The sequence below is a fragment of the Corvus hawaiiensis genome, chromosome 4 (assembly GCF_020740725.1).
Source record: "Corvus hawaiiensis isolate bCorHaw1 chromosome 4, bCorHaw1.pri.cur, whole genome shotgun sequence".
NCBI lineage: Eukaryota > Metazoa > Chordata > Aves > Passeriformes > Corvidae > Corvus > Corvus hawaiiensis.
In genome coordinates, this window is record NC_063216.1 from 46207944 (window position 1) to 46227066 (window position 19123).

Consider the following 19123-nt stretch of genomic DNA (forward strand, 5'->3'; position numbering starts at 1 on the left):
AAGAATCTAGAAAGTGTAGTGGCATTAGAAAAGATAAAAATGGTTTTGGACAATAATGAGAAAAGCTGCATTGGTATATACTGACACCAAGGTGGCAGGGAAGTGAGGGTGCAGTTCCTGGTAGCCTGAGAGTGCCCAGGGAGGTGACAAGTGAGCCTCCCTCAGCCTGGGAGTGACTGAGCTCATGGGTGCTGTGCTTCCCCTCCTAGAGATGAGTGAAGATTTAATTAGTTCAGTATTGCAGACAAATTCTAACAAGGTATAGGCAGTCTGATGATGGGACATTTGACGTTAGGTTTGAAGAAGGTCCTTGGTGTGTCATGCCCAGCAAGAAATTGAGTGTGGATCTCCCCCACCAGCGGGGACCTCCTCAGTCCCAGGCTATCAGGGCCAAACAAGACTTCCTACAACAACAACACCAGACCCAGCCTACGCCTTTGGCAAAGCCTGTTTGTGAGGGAAAGTAATTTCCAGACCAAGAGCCTGGAAAAATGTCTGCCAGTTCCAATTACTGTTAGCAAAGTTGCTCTGTTCTTTGTAAACAGGAAAGAAGGGCATGTATATTTAATGTGCCTTTAGTTTCTGAGCTGCCGTGTGGAACATCCCTCATTGCACCGTCCACAGCACCGCGGTGCTCCCCAGCCTGTGCTACAAGCTGACAGGCCCAGCCAATCTACTTATTGTCTGCAAGTAGCAGCCATACCTGGCAGTTCCTGAGTATCTTATTGTTCTCAGATGTCACTAGATTTTTTTTGTGCTAGGGCCCCTCAGGTTTGGATCCCTCTCTTTGGAACCGCATAGTCTGGGCAGTGCTGCCTGCCCCATAAAGGGGGAGGAGAGCAGGACTCAGTACTGACCGGACACATGGGGGATTGTGCAGAGTCAGAGTGGCACAAATCTGGGCAAAAGCTGCAAGGTCACACAGGCTTTGGCCATGCCAGATTATTACCATAGTTTCAGAGAAGAAGGCTTATAAATTGGAAGCACAGACTTGTAGCAGAGTCTTCCTGGTGGATCCATAGTGCACACTCTAACATCTGGTGCAAGGCAAGCTCGTCAGACACTTGTCTCCAGTAGACACAGGGGACTAAGACTGTTGTTTATGTCTATGTTTTCGATTTCTAGGTAAATGCCATCAACCCTGTCGAAATGGAGGCAAATGTACCGGTAAGAATAAATGCAAGTGCTCCAAAGGCTACCAGGGAGACCTGTGTTCAAAGCGTAAGTACCAAAGCCACTCCATCAGTCCTTGTGGGAACATCAAGCTCATGTCAGTACTAATTGTTTGTTGTCAAAGTAATTCAAGTTATTTAACTTTCTGGACATACAGCTTACACCAGACTTAAGGAAATTATGAAACCAGAAATACTTTTTTATAGAAGTCTCCTCACAGTCTCTTCTGTCCTCTTGAGTTTCTATAAAACAGCAGTGTGTCAGCTCAGCAATAGCAGTTTAGTAATAGAGAAATGCTTAATAAAATGTCACTACTTCGCCATGTTTAAATACAATGAGAACACTTTGTGAGAGGGATCCTGGGGACTACTCTCCTTCTCCCACTGGTTCTGGAGGACGCCCAGCTCTGCTATACAACCTGATTCTCTCTGTCAGAGGCTGAGCCAGACCTTGCAGGTAAAGAGATGGGTGTGGACTGTGTCAGGGCTCTGACTGCACTCTGTGCAAAGGCATAGATTTAACTTGAGAGACCTAGCCTGTGCCAGGACCAACCTATTGAGTGAAACAGCAGGGAAAGCAAATGTGTGACTGTCTTTGGATGAAATGTCAAGAGGTCAGGTGTATGTGCTCACTTTTTTACAGCTGTCTGTGAACCCAGCTGTGGCCTGTACGGCACCTGCGTGGAGCCCAACAAATGCCAGTGCAAAGAAGGCTGGCATGGGAGACACTGCAATAAAAGTAAGTGAGAAACAAACCCTGAGGGTCGTTGTATCTGAGGTGTTACACACCCGATGCTATACAGAAATGACTGCTTCAAGAGCCTTTCCAGCATCATTTATGATAATGCACTCCTTTTTTTCTTTAATCTAATCAAAAAAACAAAAAGGTTTTCAATACTCCATAATTTTACCTACCTTAAAAAAACTCATTATAATTTGAAAGTATTTTACCAAGATCATTTTTGTATTAGAAATTCCAGAATCTGGTATCCATCAGAGGAGGACCTTGCATGTCTTCCACCCATAGTATGGGAGGGATCCAAGCCCTTCAATACTCCTCAGTAAATCAGATAGCTTTGAAGTGTTGCATAGGCATTTTGAAAAGTAAAACTCTGATGTGTTTTAAAACTGATTAAAACTCAGAAAAAAATAGAATGTCCTTTAGAAATTTAGGGGAAAACTTGAAGAATTATGCAAGAAGTTGTAATTCTTTATAGGTTCATTTACCCATCTCATTACTTAAAGCTCATGGAAATTACTTTCAAAAACAGAGTCCCCTGTTCAATTTTTTACCACTTCTTTTTAAGAAAACAGCTTTACCAAGGAGCCATTCATTTGATTGAATATGAAACAAGTGCTTAGCAACTTCACAGTTTTCTCCTCCTCTTTCCCACCCATATTCCACAGCATACAAAATGCATTGCCCCAAAGCAAAGTTAAAGTTCTCAAAACAATTTCTGTTGTGCTTATTGGTGCATTTGCCATCTTTTGTAGCAATTGGTCATTTCACTGGGCTTAAAATGGTACTGTATAATTATTTGAAATACAACTGGATATATCCAGTAAGAACTTCAGATTTAATTTTATGTTTCATGTGCAACAGTACTGTAACATCAGATCTTCAATATACAACTTTTATATATTCCCATAAGATACCTACCTTTATCACTATTGGCTGCCAACTCATATGCTGTGTTTTATGTGCCAATAATAAAAATGTTGAAAAATTTTGCAGCTACAAAACTAATCAGCCATAAGAAATGTGAAACTCACGTTGCAGCATCAACTGAACGTTCACTTTTATTAAAACCTGTTGATGCATATGATTTTTGTCACACCAAAATGTATTGGAATAAATATAGTATTTTCATTAAAAAGTGAGTATTATACAACTAAGATGGATTTTGCTGTGAAAATTAGGCTTGCTGTGAAAATTGGGAGTCCGCTTTTCGGCTGTTACCTAGTGGATTTGTATTTAAGTATTCATGCTATTCTCTGAAGGAGAAATACAATTAATATAAGCTATGGTTAGAAAAAAGATGTATGAAAACGAACCAATATGAACTACAGTTCGTAAGTTCAGTATGAACTTTTTCGTCCTGTCATACTCTTCTTAGAAAGAACTCAGATAGCAAATGAAAACAAATGCATACTTTAGGTGACCATCACCAAAGAAGTAATTACCTGTACAACAAAACCAAAGCTCATACCTGCCTTGTGATGAGAAGTCAATAGTCTCACATTATTGTCAACTCCAAGGTTTTTCATCCTTCATTACTTGGAGTTTGGGTACAGTCCTGCTGTGTTTAGTACAGCAAAACTCTCTTTGTATTCAGCAAAAAAACCATGAAATGGACATTTGGGCAAAATTCACCCCCATTTTAAGTGTCCATACATGTGCATGCACTGCAATTCACTCTTTTCAACTGAAACCAAACATTACTAGATCTTGAGAGGAGATTTATAGTTGGCTTGAGAGATTTGTTTCATATTCAATCAAATGAATGGCTCCTTGGTAAAGCTGTTTTCTTAAAAAGAAGTGGTAAAAAATTGAACAGGGGACTCTGTTTTTGAAAGTAATTTCCATGAGCTTTAAGTAATGAGATGGGCAAATTAACCTATAAAGAATTACAACATAATGCTTTGAATTCCATTTTTATTGTTCACTTTCATTTTCTACAACAAAGCAACTCTACTAAGCCTGTTTCAGGCTGCTTTTTCCCCCTCCCCAGGTGTTTACGATCACTGCTGTTCTTTTTCTTTGCATTCAGCCATAAACCAAAGCCCAGCTCAGGTAGCTGGTGCAGATTCTCCCCAGGGGGTTGCTTACACGCCATTCTAGAGCCTTTTGCTGGCAGATCATCATGACTGTCACCTACCTGGTGTGGGGGATACACACGTGAACCCAGGGCTGAGTGACAGCCTGGGTGTGCTGAGGTCCCTGGGCTTCCTGGCCAGGTCAAGATCTTTCTGTCTGGCAAGATTTCGTTCTTCCTGAGGGGTAACAGAGAGGCATGAGCACTTTTGTAAGGCAAAGTAAAATCATTTTTCAAATGGGTGAGACGGTTTCCACTTGAAATATTAGCTGTGGATCACGAGCCCACTTCTGCAGATTCTTTTTCTTGAAATGGATAATTTTCCAGGGTACAGAGCCAGCGGTCTGAGCGCCCTGAGGCCGGCAGGCAGCAAGCACAGGCAGCACACACCTTCACCGAAAAGGGCCGAGGAGAGGCACGTTCCACCCGAATCTAATTATATCTGGTGAACTCCAACATCTGAAATGGTTCGTGTTACACTAAGTTCACAGCCTTCATTAACCTCTCATGGATTGAATGTTAAAATGCTGTTCATTACAGTTGAAATTACCGTCTGGAATTTTATTAGCTTCATTATAAACCACTGAGCTGACACTTACTATCCCTTTTAAGTTTTATAAATACTTCTGTAGCATGATTATATAGGCTTCTTCTTTCAGTGCTTTGGATGGTGTTTTGTACTGTATTTCATTTACATTTAAACTTCCTTTTTTGGTTATATAGCTGCAAATATTTTCCAAAAATTAAGCAATAATATTCAATCAAAAAACCTTGTAGATGCTAACCCTGAATTATTTCAGTAACTACAGATGTAATTTGCCTAAGACAAAAGAAAGGTGCATTTTACAAATTTTTACAAATTGTGTACTTGGACTTTTCCCTAAGAAAACTAAATAAATAAGTTGCCTAATTTAAAAACTGAATAACTCAATTCAATGTTATTTTTGGCTTTACAGTTTTGTGTATGAAAAAGAAACTTCAGTGACGCCATTTAACCGACATAATATATTGTAAACAAAGTAGAGCTATAAGGTATGAAGTTTCTGCATCAGCTTGAAGCAGTATAATATATTGTAAACAGAACAGCTCTTATGTAATAAACTTTTTATACTGACGGTTATGTATAAAATAAAGATCCTGCTTTAGTTTTTTGAGTACTGCTCTGTGTGGCCTCCTGCGGTCTCATCAGCGCTGGGTTGGGACAATGGCTTTTCTAGAGCACCCTCATAAAACAGTGGCACTGTGGGGTTGTTTTCCCTGTGTCTGCTTTTAGCCCCACAGTTCCTAAAAATATTTCAGAAAAGCAACTTCTTCTTGTGGCTTTGCCAAGGAGGGGATAACATGGAAGGCCACATGTTTCGCTCCCTGTACTTGTCCTCTACCAGGTCCTCCCTTCCCCCCAGCACCACCAGTCACCCATGTTGGTGTGCCCAGTTTGTGGCACCCCAGGTACTCAGAGTATTCTTCTCTGAGCTTCTGTCCCAGCAGGTAACAGTCCAGCCCTGGCCATGTTTCCTGTTCAAGGGTGATGGTCCTGTGTTTTGTTGTGATCAGACTGTAGAAGGTTTGGGTGCTGCCTCTTGCAACAGTCAAGGGCTACATGATTTGTAATTTGATGTGGCTTGGAAGCAGGAAACATGGTGTCTGTCTGCACTGAAGAACAGTAAATATCCAATGAATTATTACTGACCCTTGCTATACTGTAGTTCTGGCAATCTTATTATCTGGGAGACAAATAAAAAAATAAATAACATGTAGTTGGAAGCATAAGACCTGGGCTTTTCCCTTCACTGAGGGCAGCAAGAGGAGATATGGGCAGGAAAGGTGCTCAACCTCTGCCCACAGTCAGTGCTGTCCCAAAAGCACTCTCTTCAGATTAAAAAAAGATAGAAAAGAGGCAGCCTGAGGCAGAGGAGAAAACACTTGGGTGATGAAAACCTGGGGTGAGCTCTTGATGAAGGAAACATTTTTTTATATTTTTCTTAAAAGTCATGAAAGGAGGACATTAATATTAGGTTGAGATGAAATATGTAGCTGCTCTGTATGTCTGGGGATGCCTCAGGAGCTGTGTAAAAACATGAATGTCACATTTGCATGCTTTTTGTTCTTCCTGTAGCAAAGATTAAGTGGTTTGTCACGTGATACAATAAAAAGCACAGAAATTTCTTACTCAAAATTCCTCAGATATTTTGGCTGAACTTCTTCTACTCCTCTCAATTTCTTAGAAAGTGCTTCCTTAAAAATAGCAGGTGTATTCTTTCTTATGGAGTAAATTTTTTGCTACTTGCCCTAAAGACACTTAATGCTACTGTTTTGTTTTCAGTTTCGCCACTGATTTTTGAAAATATCATTAATCATGAGAAGAGTATCATTAGAAAGGTTACGAAAGGGAAAAATAATCCTCAAAGTGCATACTGTAACACAACCCTGTTTCTTAAATAACATCTATACACAAAATATCCAGGGCTTTGCCAGTGTGAGCACAAAGTTTCCTGTGTAGAGACAGTCCTTGATGTCAGAGTTCTAAGTTAAAAGTCTGTGACAAGTGAGAATGCTAAAAGAAGACATGAATTTTCCAGAAAAAGTCCAGTTGGAAGTTGGAAGCAATTTTGCCATTTGAAAATAAACTACAGAATATATCACTCTGTCAGAGGACATACATATGAAGAAAAAAAAATGTGTAAGAGATGAAAATTATTTAAAAATAATGAAACAACTCCTCAAAATACCAATCCACTACAATACATCAGACAGGAACTGTCTTTTCAATGATATTTGGAAAGTCTGTAGTAAGCCAGAGCAAGATGCCAAACACTGCACTTGTGAGCAGCAGCTGTAAGGTGATCAAATCGAGTAGAACATAAAATGTTAAATCACTGTAGCTCTACCCAAGAAATCTCAATTTGTGCAACTGACAAAATTATAGCTTTACAAAGGGCTTCTAATGGTACTTGATAATTTGGGTATCTAATATTGGCATCCTGCTATGTCCAGGTGTGCACAACAGTTCAAAGGACAAACACACAAAGCACACAAAGAAAGCAGAAACAGACACCCTAAGGGCAAACTGCCTTTTTTGTGCTGCTGCCATTACTGAGCTGATGCACATGCTTTTTTGGTTTGGTTGGGGTTTTTTTTTTGTATTTTCGTTTTAGGTTGGCTCTGTCTATGCTGCTGGATTTCAAACGTATCTCTTTCAGTACCTCTTCACACCCACCTTCACCTCACTGGGGAGCTGGAGAGACTTGTGGATTTTCTTGTTCATGCTATGCATGAATTGGCAGCCTGTGCAAAGCAGAGGTATCAGGGGGCAGCAGGGCCCAGCACCACCACATACACCAGGTGCTGCTCACGGGATCTTTCTGACCAGGAGGCAGCACTGGCTGCTGGGACTCAGCACGCTTTCCCCATGTGGTGTGACTGAAGGGTCCAGTTGTTCTTCTTCCAGCTTCAGCTGCATTTCAAGGAATATTAAGGAAAAAAAGTATAAAGAGAAAAATTCAAAATTGTTCCAGATGACTCACTGCCTATAAGATTCAAACTCCAAAAGCCAGACTCAAAGCTTTGGCCAGACTTACTGCTATTAATTCAAAAATGTCAGCTTTGTTTCTGCTGGACAGATTTGTTACCTCTCCTTTCCTCTCACTTCTGTACATCACTTGTTCTACTGGGATTGCCTACTGTGGAGAAAAAATCCTACTGGCAGACACTAAGAGGAGATCTGGCAGCAGCAGAGAGGGAGCTGCCTGAAATGGCCTGAAGTTATGCCAGGATTTCCCCAGTGCCTGCACTGCCCACAGCGCTGCATTGTGGCAGGGGGAATGTGTGAGTGGGTGTTGAGGCATCGCTCAGAGACATGGCTTCATGGCAGTTCTAGGTCTTGCAGTCAAATCAGCTCAAACCTAGAGAAACTGCATCGGTTGAAAGTTCTCTCATCCATTACAGGGATTAAATCCTACTGAATCCCACAAATCTTGCAGTGTGAATACAGCTTTGTGTTCAGCGAGGTGACAAGGTGCTATGATTAGCCAGGACATAGCCAAACCTTAAGACCCTGATTAAACCAGTGACACCCTCTCCAGCTCTAAAATGTGCCAGCAAGATTTGCCCACATGACTCTTTGAACAGAAAAGCATCTAGTTAAAAAAAATCTCAAGGGAAATGTGTCCCAGTTGCTGTTAATTTTTTCTTGCATCTCTGACAGGATGGCTGAGCCACAAACCTGTCCCTCCAGTGGCTCCCAGCACCCAGCTTCTGCTGGAGCACAGTTGACTGCACACTCCTTGGGGGCAGCAGCACAGTCCAGCCATGCAAGTTCACCCACCCTCAGCAACAGTGCAAAGCTGAACTGGGCACAAAACAAATGGGTTGGGAGAACAGCAAAGTTTGGAAAAGGCATGCCTGCAGATCTGAGAAGATTTATTTCTTATCTCTGTGGCTTTCTGAAGTTCAATTAAAATGAACCCTCACAATTTTAAGTTTAAAAAAGCCCCACTCTCTACTTTTGACTTAGAACAACATATTCTATTATTCGTATTAGTTACAAAAGTTGCATTTTAATCCCTTTCCACATAGCCCATCAGGAGCAGCCTTGTTGAAGAAATCTTTCCATGGAAATGTGATTTTTTTCAGAGGATTTAACACACATACCGTGTCTGGCCAAACCACAGCTCAAAAGTAGTTCAGATGCTTATGAGGGACATCCTCACAAGTGCTTTCTAACACTTTGTTTCCTGGAGTATGCTTGGGGGATTTTACAGCTGAGGAGCTGGCACTGGGGCACTGCGCAGGGTTTACAGAGCTAGCTGGCTCTGGCTGCTCTGAGTGTTTGACTTTACCACCCTTAATTATATATATTCCTTAATCAGCATGCTCCACTTGTACTGCATCCTACCTGCCCAGACATCCCAGTGAGCCTCACTCCTAGGCAATGACCAATGGGACTCCACAAATTCTCCAGCAGGCAGTATTTGGAAAGGCTACCCCACAGTGTTTGTACCTTGTGCATCAAGTTTCTGTGCTATCCATCATCCCAACTTGCAGGAGCCTTGCCCAAATGGAGCCTGCCATGATCCTGGGCTGGCATTTTCCCCAGTCCTCCTACTACAAGTTGCCTGACTTTTTTGGACAAACTTAGCTGCTAGGGGAGCTGCTTGTGTGCCGGGCTCTGGCTTGCTTCAAATTAGGGTAATCCAGCTGAAAGCCTGAGCATTTAATTAAGGTCATGGCTGTTCTCAGCATGCACAACTCCACCCTTCAGTGGCCACTGTGTGTACCACCTCTCCCTTGGTCTGTCTGGAGAGTGATTGCCAAATATGTACATCTCCCAGATGGTGTCACTCTCAAAAAAGTTAAATGAATGTTCAGCACAATTCACTCCGTGTTTTTTAAACCACTTTTTTGTGTAAAGGCATAAAGATTTCTCCCCTTTTACAGCTACAGCCACAATAAAGAGAGTATTCTCTGAAGCAGACACTTGGAATTGACTGTACTGCTTCACTGTATTTATCATGAGTAAGACTGACTCAGTAGAGATAGTTCCACCTCCAAGGCTTATTCCTAAAAGGAATCAACCATGTTTGAAATGCAGCTGAAATGCTAACCTAGTTTGACACTTGAGGGGTCCTGAGTGGTTTAGATGTCACAACTTACAGCAATCCACTTAAAAATGAGATGTAAGGGATTTCTAGGCAGAGGTGAATTTGGAGTTTCTATTCCTTTCCATGTGCCTTTGTGATCAGTGAGAGCAGGAACTTCCCCAGCACCAGAGGACCCCACTAGTTGGTGTTTGAGAATGGGCAGCAACACCAGGTGAACTGTGCATAGTGGCCACCGGGGAGCTGAAACAGGGGTCACTGAGGGTTTTTGTAGTCGTTCCTGAACATCTTTACAATATATGATTTAGTAATATAGAACCATAGAATGGTTGGGTTGGAAAGGACCTTAAAGATCATCTAGTTCCAACTCCCCCTGCCATGGGTAGAGACACCTTTCACTAGACCAGATTGCTCAGAGCCGCATCCAACCTGACCTGGAGCACTTCCAGGGATGGGGCATCTACAGCTTCTCTGGGCAACCTGTTCCAGTGTCTCACCACCCTCACAGTCAAGAATTTCTACTTTATGTGCAATCTAAACCTACCCTCTTTAATTTTAAAACCATTGCCCCTGTCACTACAGGACCTGGTAAAAAGTATTTCTGTCTTTCTTATAAGCCCCCTTTATATATGGAAAGGCTGCAATAAGGTCTTCTCAGAGTCTTGTCCAAGCTGAATAATCCCAAAGCTCCCAGCCTTTCATCAAATATTTGATTTAGGTTTTTCCTCTCTACTACGCTTCCTTTTTTTTTGTTTGTCTTAAAACATAGTAACGTCAAATAAACAAATGAACAAACAAATAATCAAATAGACCCCAAGTTACTGAAATCCCCACATTTTGCATTTGTTTAGGATACACCACTTCTGGTCTTTTTAGAGGAGAAATTCAATAAATACTGTGGTAACACCATGTTTAACTCTGCACTTGTCCCTGGAAGTACAACAGTACTACAACGTTTTTGAGCACCTCGTGGACCACCCACAAGCAAGAGGAGCTGCAATGATGCGGCCAGCAAAATGCCTTGGATGTAATATTTCCTTGGGGATTTAGAGGACAATAAGAAAATAGTTTGTTGGTTGGTATTTTGACTGAAATAGGTTTTGATCACTCGGATGAGTGTATTCTGCTTGAGACAGAGCAGTTTTCTCTGAAGAAAATGGGTGGCATGAACCCTTAGGAAAAAAAAAGTGATCTGTTAAGTACAGAAAGTACCCAATAAGTGCCATGAGGGTAGTTAGGTATTTAGATTCCTGATCATTTTTTAAGTTCATTATTCAACGTATTATTATTATGCAACAGCTCTGGCTGCGCTGCAGTGCTCTAATATCCATGGCAAAGGTTGTTCTGGAAGAGTTTAAGATAAAAGAAAAATCTGCTGAACAACTCTTGATTGAAAGAGAAGTGCAAAATCCTGTGTTTCTTTCTAATTCTGCTTCCCCTCCTAGCAAAATGCATCCCTTTTGTATGTGTCCCCCTCTGCATTCCAGAAAATTTAAGGGGAATAATTATATGGAAAAAAAGTGACTAACTGGGAGGTAGCAAAGCATGTCTGTCCTCAGCAGAACAATCAAGGTCTCAAAAAGACAAGACGGTGAATGTCCCTTTGAAATTGGCAGGGCAGGGGGAGAATCTTCTAAAAACCTGGCAAGCAATTAACAGCAATTATAACTTCATGATTGCTGCCACCTTCCTATCTGTTTTGTAACACTCCACTCAGGAGGTTTCGTCCTCTTATAAACAGACTCTGATACAGCTCTGCTGTTTCATATCTGTGAAGTTACTAGAGATAAATGACTTTGCTGTGAAACTGGAGTGCAGCTATAAAGCTGCTGCCCTCCTGCTTCGGATCTGAAAACATAGATACATGGCACAAACATAGCTTGGCTCTTTTACAGGATGTATTTGGAGCCTAGAAGTAACTTCTGCTCAATGTGTGGAGGTTTATTTGATTTTCAGGCTGTTCTGGGCCAGCAGAGTTAGCCAAGTCCTGGAGGCTGTCCCAGATTCAGAGCCATCTCAAGCAGTTTGATCCTGACCGCTTTTCCCAGTTTAGCAGAACTCTCCCAGCTGAGTTACTCATCAAAGTACAGAGGGGAGCAATGATGAGAAGCTGACAGTGGCTCTCTTCCTTTTCAGACAGTATTCAATCATAGCTTACAGGAAAGGGCAAGAGAGGACCTCGCAGTGAAGCTGATGTAATTTTCTGTGACCGAATTAAAGACCCTGTTATTAAAGATGTGTAGCACTAGTTCCAGGAAAAAACCAATCTGCTTCCAGTATGCGTATTTCAAGAGATCACAGAAAATTCATGAGAATTCAGAAGAAAGTTGCAAGAGCTATTCAGAATCGTAGAAAAGTTTGTGACACAGTGAGAGACTTCAAACATGTTTCAGGAGTACTGTTTGGGCTGCCCAAAACACTCCCTGCTGCTAGAAGAGAAATGTTTTCTTCATCCCATACACTGTCCTCACCAGAAAAAACAAGTAGTTTTCTGCTGAGTAACTGAGCTTGTCCAGCTCTCTGACAGATCAGCAGAAGGGAGGTGATCTTCAAAAGGTATCCCACTACTTTCAAAACCAACTCCCTTTCACAAAAATGCCTGCTGGGGCTGAAAAATTGAATCTAGAGAACTTTCAGACTGGAACAAGGCTGTATGTTATTAACAGTGGATTAAGTAAGTGTTAGGTTTTACCTGGGACTGCATCATCTGGTCTTAGAAGCAGGACCTTCTAAAAGATACAGTATTAGCTAAAAAATAAGTTAGAGGCTTCGTACAGAAGTGGCAAGGCAAGGTTTTGGTTCCTTCCACACTGTGGTCACCTTAGATTTGGTTTAAAAGCTTGGTTTGGTCTTAAAAATATAAAGTGGTGAATAACCCCAAAACTGAAGCCAAATCCTAATTCAGGTATCTCATTTCTGCGTGCATCTACAATTTCACTCCAGAGCTGGAGGAAGCTGAGTAATGACAGCGAGGTGCTGTTCATACACTGCTTTTGGTCATATGCCATGCCTTCAGCTTGCCAAAGACAAGGCAAGGAACTCAAGGCCTTGTCAAACCCTAAAATGTAGCATTTGAGAAGAGCAGTGGCTTTTTTATTTCCTTCCTTGCTCCTGAATGTATTTTTCACTGTCCCACGGCAACTGTTTCTCCTCAGCCTGTTGCTATGTGAAAATTAGAAATTTAAAAAGTTATTATGAAGGAGTTTTGAGAAACACTTCAAAAATTCACATCATTTAAAGAACAGGAACAGAGAAGAGTTCATAAGGGCACAGAACTGCAGCACGCTTGTGATACAAGCCTTTGTAAAGGCAACTACTCACAAAAGCCCAACAGCAGAATGAATGTCTCAGTATATTTCAAATGACGTGTTTTCACAGATATAGTCACAGCTGTGTGGCCTTCACTTTTCTGAGTACCAAGTGTGGGTCACAGGGTATTACATGATTGCTCCTGTGTATCTTGGCACATCGGGTTTTGTAGTCCTGGCCCAACTCCACCTTGGACAAGTGTTGCCTTTATTTGCTGGCAGATCATTCAAGGGATCATTTTGTGCAAGTGACAGCTGAAAGGCATTAAATAGTACAGTAAATCATTTAACTGGAGCCTAGAATGTGTGAACACTGAACCACAAGCTCTGATGGAAGAAAATTTATTTTGTGTTTTGAACAGTCTTAATATTAGTGGCCCAGTTTAACCACATATAACAAGAATAATCTGTTCAGTTTTCAGCAAGGTCTTTAACCAGATATTGTATACCTCTGTGGTGGTTTCCTCTAATTATTTGAGGTTTCTTACTTGGGAATTTTGTTGTTAAAATGAACTTTTTCATTTGCACAGCCATCAGAGAGAATGTCTTGTTTTGAGGGAATATTGGTCTGCTGCAGCCAGCCTAGGTCTTGGAAAGAGATGATGGATTGAGGCTGAAGAATCCAGCCATCTGTTTGCCCCTCGAGCTGGATTCCCCAGGACCTCCTGCTGCAGGGGGAGATGCCGCACTCACAAATGACCTGTGCTATGCAGAGGAATCACTTTCTGTCCAGGAAAGGTGCTCATGGTCACCAGGCTGCCTTTCCTCTGGCTTTTCCCGCTCCAGTCATCTGTCCATTTCTCAGCTGCAGCTTCTGAATAGGCACGGCCCACTCACAGCCACCAGGCTACCAAACCCTGGGGTTAGTGACATTAGGAACCAACTCCCAAATTATAACAAAACACACAGGAACCATACATCCCCAGGCCACCACCTGAGGAAAGAGTCTCATGGACACAACAGTGACAACACGGCCCTGCTCCCTGAGTCTCAGGTGTCACCTTCACCTTCTCCACCTTCTCGCAGATGGACTCGTTAGTACAGCGCAGTGAGCAGGGACTGTGGATCCACACAAATACTCATTTCAGCAGAGCCAGGGTACATGTGTCGCTGCCATTCCCTCCAGCTGCACCCTCCAACAAGCAGATACTCTGTCCCTTTGCACTCCCAATGCTCACTGCACCCTGCCACCACCCTGCTGGCCTCTCCAGCAGCCATGACTCCTAGGAAAGACGCTCTAAGAGTGTTGGAGAGTGGCAGGGCAGAAGCACTCTGTGTGTGCATCTTTGGTCCTGCAAGGCACTGCCAAGCTGCCCCACTGCCACTCTGGACTCCCATGATGGTGGAGTTTCAGCCTTTTCAACTTCCAGCAGTTTGGATGCCTCCTGTGTTTGAAGCTGTTAGAACCACATCAAACAGCCCAGAGCAAAGAATGCTGTTAAAGGATTTATTCAGCCTGGATATGAGTGCTGCTGATGGGAGAGAAGGGAACAACAAAGATTTCTCAGCCACCATTGTGATCTACTCATTTAAAAATATATTAAAAAAAAAAAAAAAGAAATATTCCGTTTACTATCATTTGGCTGAGCATTTTACTGCAGACCCTGAGCTAGTTCCAAATTGCTTGGCTTACACAAATACTTCTACCACCAGTAGACCTTTGCAGAAGGAAAATGTTCATTATTGAGAAGTAATTGACAATCATGAGATACAATACATTTTTTGAAAGTGGTGTCAGATTTTTGAATTGAAAACCTGCAACTAGAAATATAAATCCCAAACCAGCAAGTAGACTAGAACAGTACTGTAATTAACACTGTAAGAGTAATGCATCTGTGTACAAAAGATAATAAATTGTAGCTTTTTCTGCCCAGGGAAGCTGATTATTAGTAACAATCATTTTCCTTAGTTCCTCTTCTTCTTTCCGTATTTTATTCCAGATGTAGGGAAGAACATCAGTTCAATATATTTTCATATTTATGTTATGTTTAGTGCATTCAAAGAGAGCAGAAGCCCAGTCCAGAAGCACATTTGCACTAACCAAATCTACCCAATTTAAGAATTAGTTTGCAGCGGAGCTTTCCCTTCCCTCTTCCTATCTAAACCCCACTTATATCTCTTTAAACTGGTCATTCGCATTGCCTTCTCATGCTGGTCTTTTAGAAGGAGAGGAGCCACTCAGATCACTTTAGAGGTGATCTGAGCCCCTCCATAGGGCTTTCCACAGTCATCAGTACTGTCCCTGCTTTAGCAGTGTGTACCCATTACCAGGTTTAAGAAACATCCAGATGTTTCCCTTGCTTGCTTTTATTCTTCCTTCTTTGCTGCCATTACAACAGGTGCACCTAAAGGCAAGGTTCAGAGAAGATGGGGCCATACTCTTCCAGCAGGTGCACAGAAATACAAAAAAGAAGCAGCAGACATAAAGCACAACAGGAGATATTCCAATACAGTAAAAAGGGAGGAAAAGGGATTTATCATGGGTATGGCGGAACACTGGACCAAATGTTGAAGGAAAGTATGGAGTCTTGATCCTTGCAGGCATTCACGTTTGCCCAGACACAACATCTGTTGCCTGGTACAATTCCCAGCTGGCCCTGCTCTGAGCAGGGGTTTGGACCAGGTGATCTGAGGTGACTCCCAACCTGAATTAAGATTCTGTAATGGCACTTATTGAGACCACATACAGATACGTATGTCTGGGATCTGTAATAAGATCACAGACAGGTGCCTACTGTCTATGTGCTAGTTCCACATATTATGTGGAGATGGGTTTGAGACAACAGAAAAAACCATCCATGTCAGACAAGTCCAACAGGAACAATTCCCTTGGACCTGTTTTGGTTTTTTAAAGACACTTTACACTTGAGCTCAATTCTTGGGATGGACAAGCATGACCTATAGTGCTCAACCCAAAATGCTTTTTTATGAGGATGTCTAGAATTGGAAACAATGTAGCCCCTGGACTGTGCGCATCCAAAAGACATGTTCTGTTGGATACCTTTGCATTGATTAAGAGAATTGCAAGTTTAAGGCACAATTTGACTGCAATTTGCCACGCTCTGCAGTACTCAAAATCTTACCTTTAGCAACCTCATTAATGACCTTCCTCACACACAGCCATACTTTGCAAAGGCTGTAACCATTGGATCTGTAGTTTCCTCAGGGTCTGTTACCATCTTCCCTGCTGTACACTGGGTCAGAGCCAGAACGAATTACAGTGGATAGGCACAAGACAAGATGACAGAGTAGAGCCAAAACAGTCACTTACCAAAATGCGTAATTTTTTTTAAAGGGACAGGTGAAATGAAAGGTTGCTGATTAGCTTTTTTTCTCCTCAGAATCAAAACCAATGTCCAAGCAGGACTCTCCTTGGAAGAGGAAAAGCAGCAACCAATTAATGAGAAAACAGATAGGAACCTGAAATAAAACCCAAACCCTCCTACCTCTCTCTCTGACTCATGGACATTTATCTCTCATGTCCCCATGTAACACACAAAGCAAATGTCTTCTCCTTGCAGTTCTTTCTTTCCACCTGGTGAGAGGCACAGCTCTGAAGTACCTAAAGTTTCAGTTAGTATTTCATGCTAGTTTGGAAATACATCAGGGGATTTCATGTATATAATACAAACACCTCCCACTGCAATTAGTCTCTGCTACTGGTAGAGAAACAGACTGCATCAACATTGCTTTTTTTGCTAAAGTGCTGCTGTAGTTTCAGTTCATCCCACAAATGTGGCATTGTCTCCTAAAATTACATTACTAATTGCAGCTAATACACCCAAGCCCAGACGAATGCAACTTTGATCTGAGTAGCACCCCTACGCAATCCCTCTGGCATGCAAATGGCAATTACAAAACACGGCTCAAATACAGCTTGAAAGCAAAGATGTAAGGCCAATTTATTTAGTGCCTCTAGACTAAACAAGGTCCTTATTACAGTGCCAGATTATGATTGACCGAGATTTACTCACAAAACATTTCCCACTGAGAGTGTGCGACAAACTGCAATTATTACTAGTCCAGTTGGTTTAAAAGAAAAAAAGGAAAAGAAAAAACAACACAACGAAAAAAATCCATCTTTAGCTTCAATTTTGGCTGATCTGCCTGACAAAGATCAGCTGCCAACTACAGCAGCAGAGCAGGCTGAAGAGAGTTGGTGTGGGGATATGAAAACCAAAATAATATGGGGGAATGGCAAGGAACAAGGAAGGAAAGAATGAGAGAGGGGAGAGAGAAAATAATTGAATGGGACAAGGGAAAAGGAGAAAATAAGGGAGGTAGAAGGAATATGAGGACACAGAAAGCAAGCATGGGAAAGTAAAAAGCAGATGTGAGAAAATAAAGGAAATCGAGAAAGAAAGCAGAGTAGACAAGTCAAAAAATAAAATAGAAGGACTAGCCAAAGATAGTTCTCTCTAAAACTTGCCACAGAGTAGTTCACTAGGGCAAGAGCTGGACCACATGCTTTCAGCTTTTGGAAGGAGTGGGTTTAGGCTCCTTGTGCTGCAATCAAGCACGTGAAATCTTCATTTCTCATATTAAATTGCTACAGGCATGAGTTCAAGTGCAGGGCTCTCCTCAGCACAGCTAAAAGAGAAAGTGCTAGCCACGCTGCACCTAGTCCTAGATGCTTTGTGTGTAAGCTCTGCCACAAAAACCTGACTGAAAAAAGACTTTGTTTAAGAAAAAAAGAAAGGCAGGGCCGGTACTTTAGCAATACCCAGTGACAACACTAGAGAGCAAGACAGGCATACACATTTGATTAACAGGTATGTAGCAGACAAAGTCTGTTAAGGGTTAAAAAAAATAGTAAAGGAAGTTCTCCACTGCACGAAACCAGAGATAAGGTTTTCTACACACTACAGAGTTAAAAAGGAATCACAAGCTGAAACAAAAGGTTTCTTTTTATTGTCAGTGAAGAAAGCAAGTCATCCCAGACCTTTGGTTGATATATCAAAATAGAGCTGAGCTGGATAAGAAAAACTGATATTTAATTGCAAAAAAAAGCAAAGTAATCTGGAGCCATTTACAAAAGTTTGCTCATTTGAAGAGACATCAGAATCGGATTTAGAAGATGAAAGAGTGGTCTTGCTTTTTTAAAAAGAAAAACAAACAAATAAACAAAACCAGCAAAATAAGCAGTGGTTATGTCAGAAAGACTGAAGTGAACAAAATAGGCAGATAAATTCTTTTTGTTTTAGCATGGAGAGTGCTGCAGAGGCAGCACCTTACTCTTTAGCTCTGATTTACTCTCTCTTTTAATTCAAATCTCATATCTATGACTTAACACCCACATTTAGACACACAAAGATAAAGTCTGTGACTTTCAAACAAAATGCAGTCTTAACCCATGCAAATAGATAGGTTCATCAAACATTAATTTAAAAGGCACAGAAAATTCTCATTTGCAGTAAGAAAAATAATGCAGATAGCACAAAAATCTTGGTTAAATTCAAGCTGAGCAGAAACCATTTCAGTAGCAACTAAATGACATTTTTAAGCAGGAGGTTGGACAAAACTTCACAGAAGCATAAAATCCTTCTGATGACTCATCCCAGGCTTACCTATAGAAAACCTGCATAAATAGTCATGATAATTACTACATAATCACTAAGTCATGCTGGCATGTGGGACTAATTTGTTTTAAGAGAGAAGAAAAATGTGAATTGTCTCTTCAAGCAAGAGACCAGGGCAGGAAACCCTAAGGGAAGGAGTTCTGATTCTTGTTTGTGTGCATTATTGTTTTCAAGTTAAATCAGTCAAGTCAAGCTCACAGAGCAGGTCTGACTGCACAATAATCTGTCTCCTCTGAGTGCTTAGGAGCAGTAAGGAAGATTTCTAGCTATTCCAGTCCTCACTCAGAACATCCTTTTCTTATAATAATTTAAAAAACCACCCTACAAACAATCCAAAACAACAAACAGGAAATAATACCTTAATAGCAGAATTCCTGAAGTCAAAGGTGTCCTTACATAAACTTAGGTAGAATTTCTAAGATCAAAGAAATTTATATCTTTAAGCTATAATCTTATAGGACACCTTATAAGCACAGTTTATGCTTGTATTAACTAGTTTTAAGGCATCCTTCACAGACAGACATGTGTACATCTAACTTCGCCAGATGGGTCTAACCTATATAACTCCTTCCCCTTCCCTTGCTGTTCTAAAAACCTTGCTAAAAAGAAGCAGCATAGGCTTTAAGCTCACTTTTCCCCCTAAATAAGGGA

At 41.4% G+C, this 19123-nt stretch overlaps 1 protein-coding gene across 1 annotated transcript in view; it reads left to right on the top strand.

Annotated features, from left to right (window-relative positions):
- Positions 1–5145, top strand: part of WIF1 (WNT inhibitory factor 1) — a 38541-nt gene extending 33396 nt beyond the window's left edge. The window contains exons 8-10 of the mRNA XM_048302234.1: positions 1126–1221; positions 1816–1911; positions 4316–5145. Coding sequence (XP_048158191.1) covers positions 1126–1221; positions 1816–1911; positions 4316–4437 — 314 coding nt within the window. The 3' untranslated portion in view covers positions 4438–5145. The remainder of the gene's footprint in view (positions 1–1125; positions 1222–1815; positions 1912–4315) is intronic.
- Positions 5146–19123: the final 13978 nt, after the last annotated feature.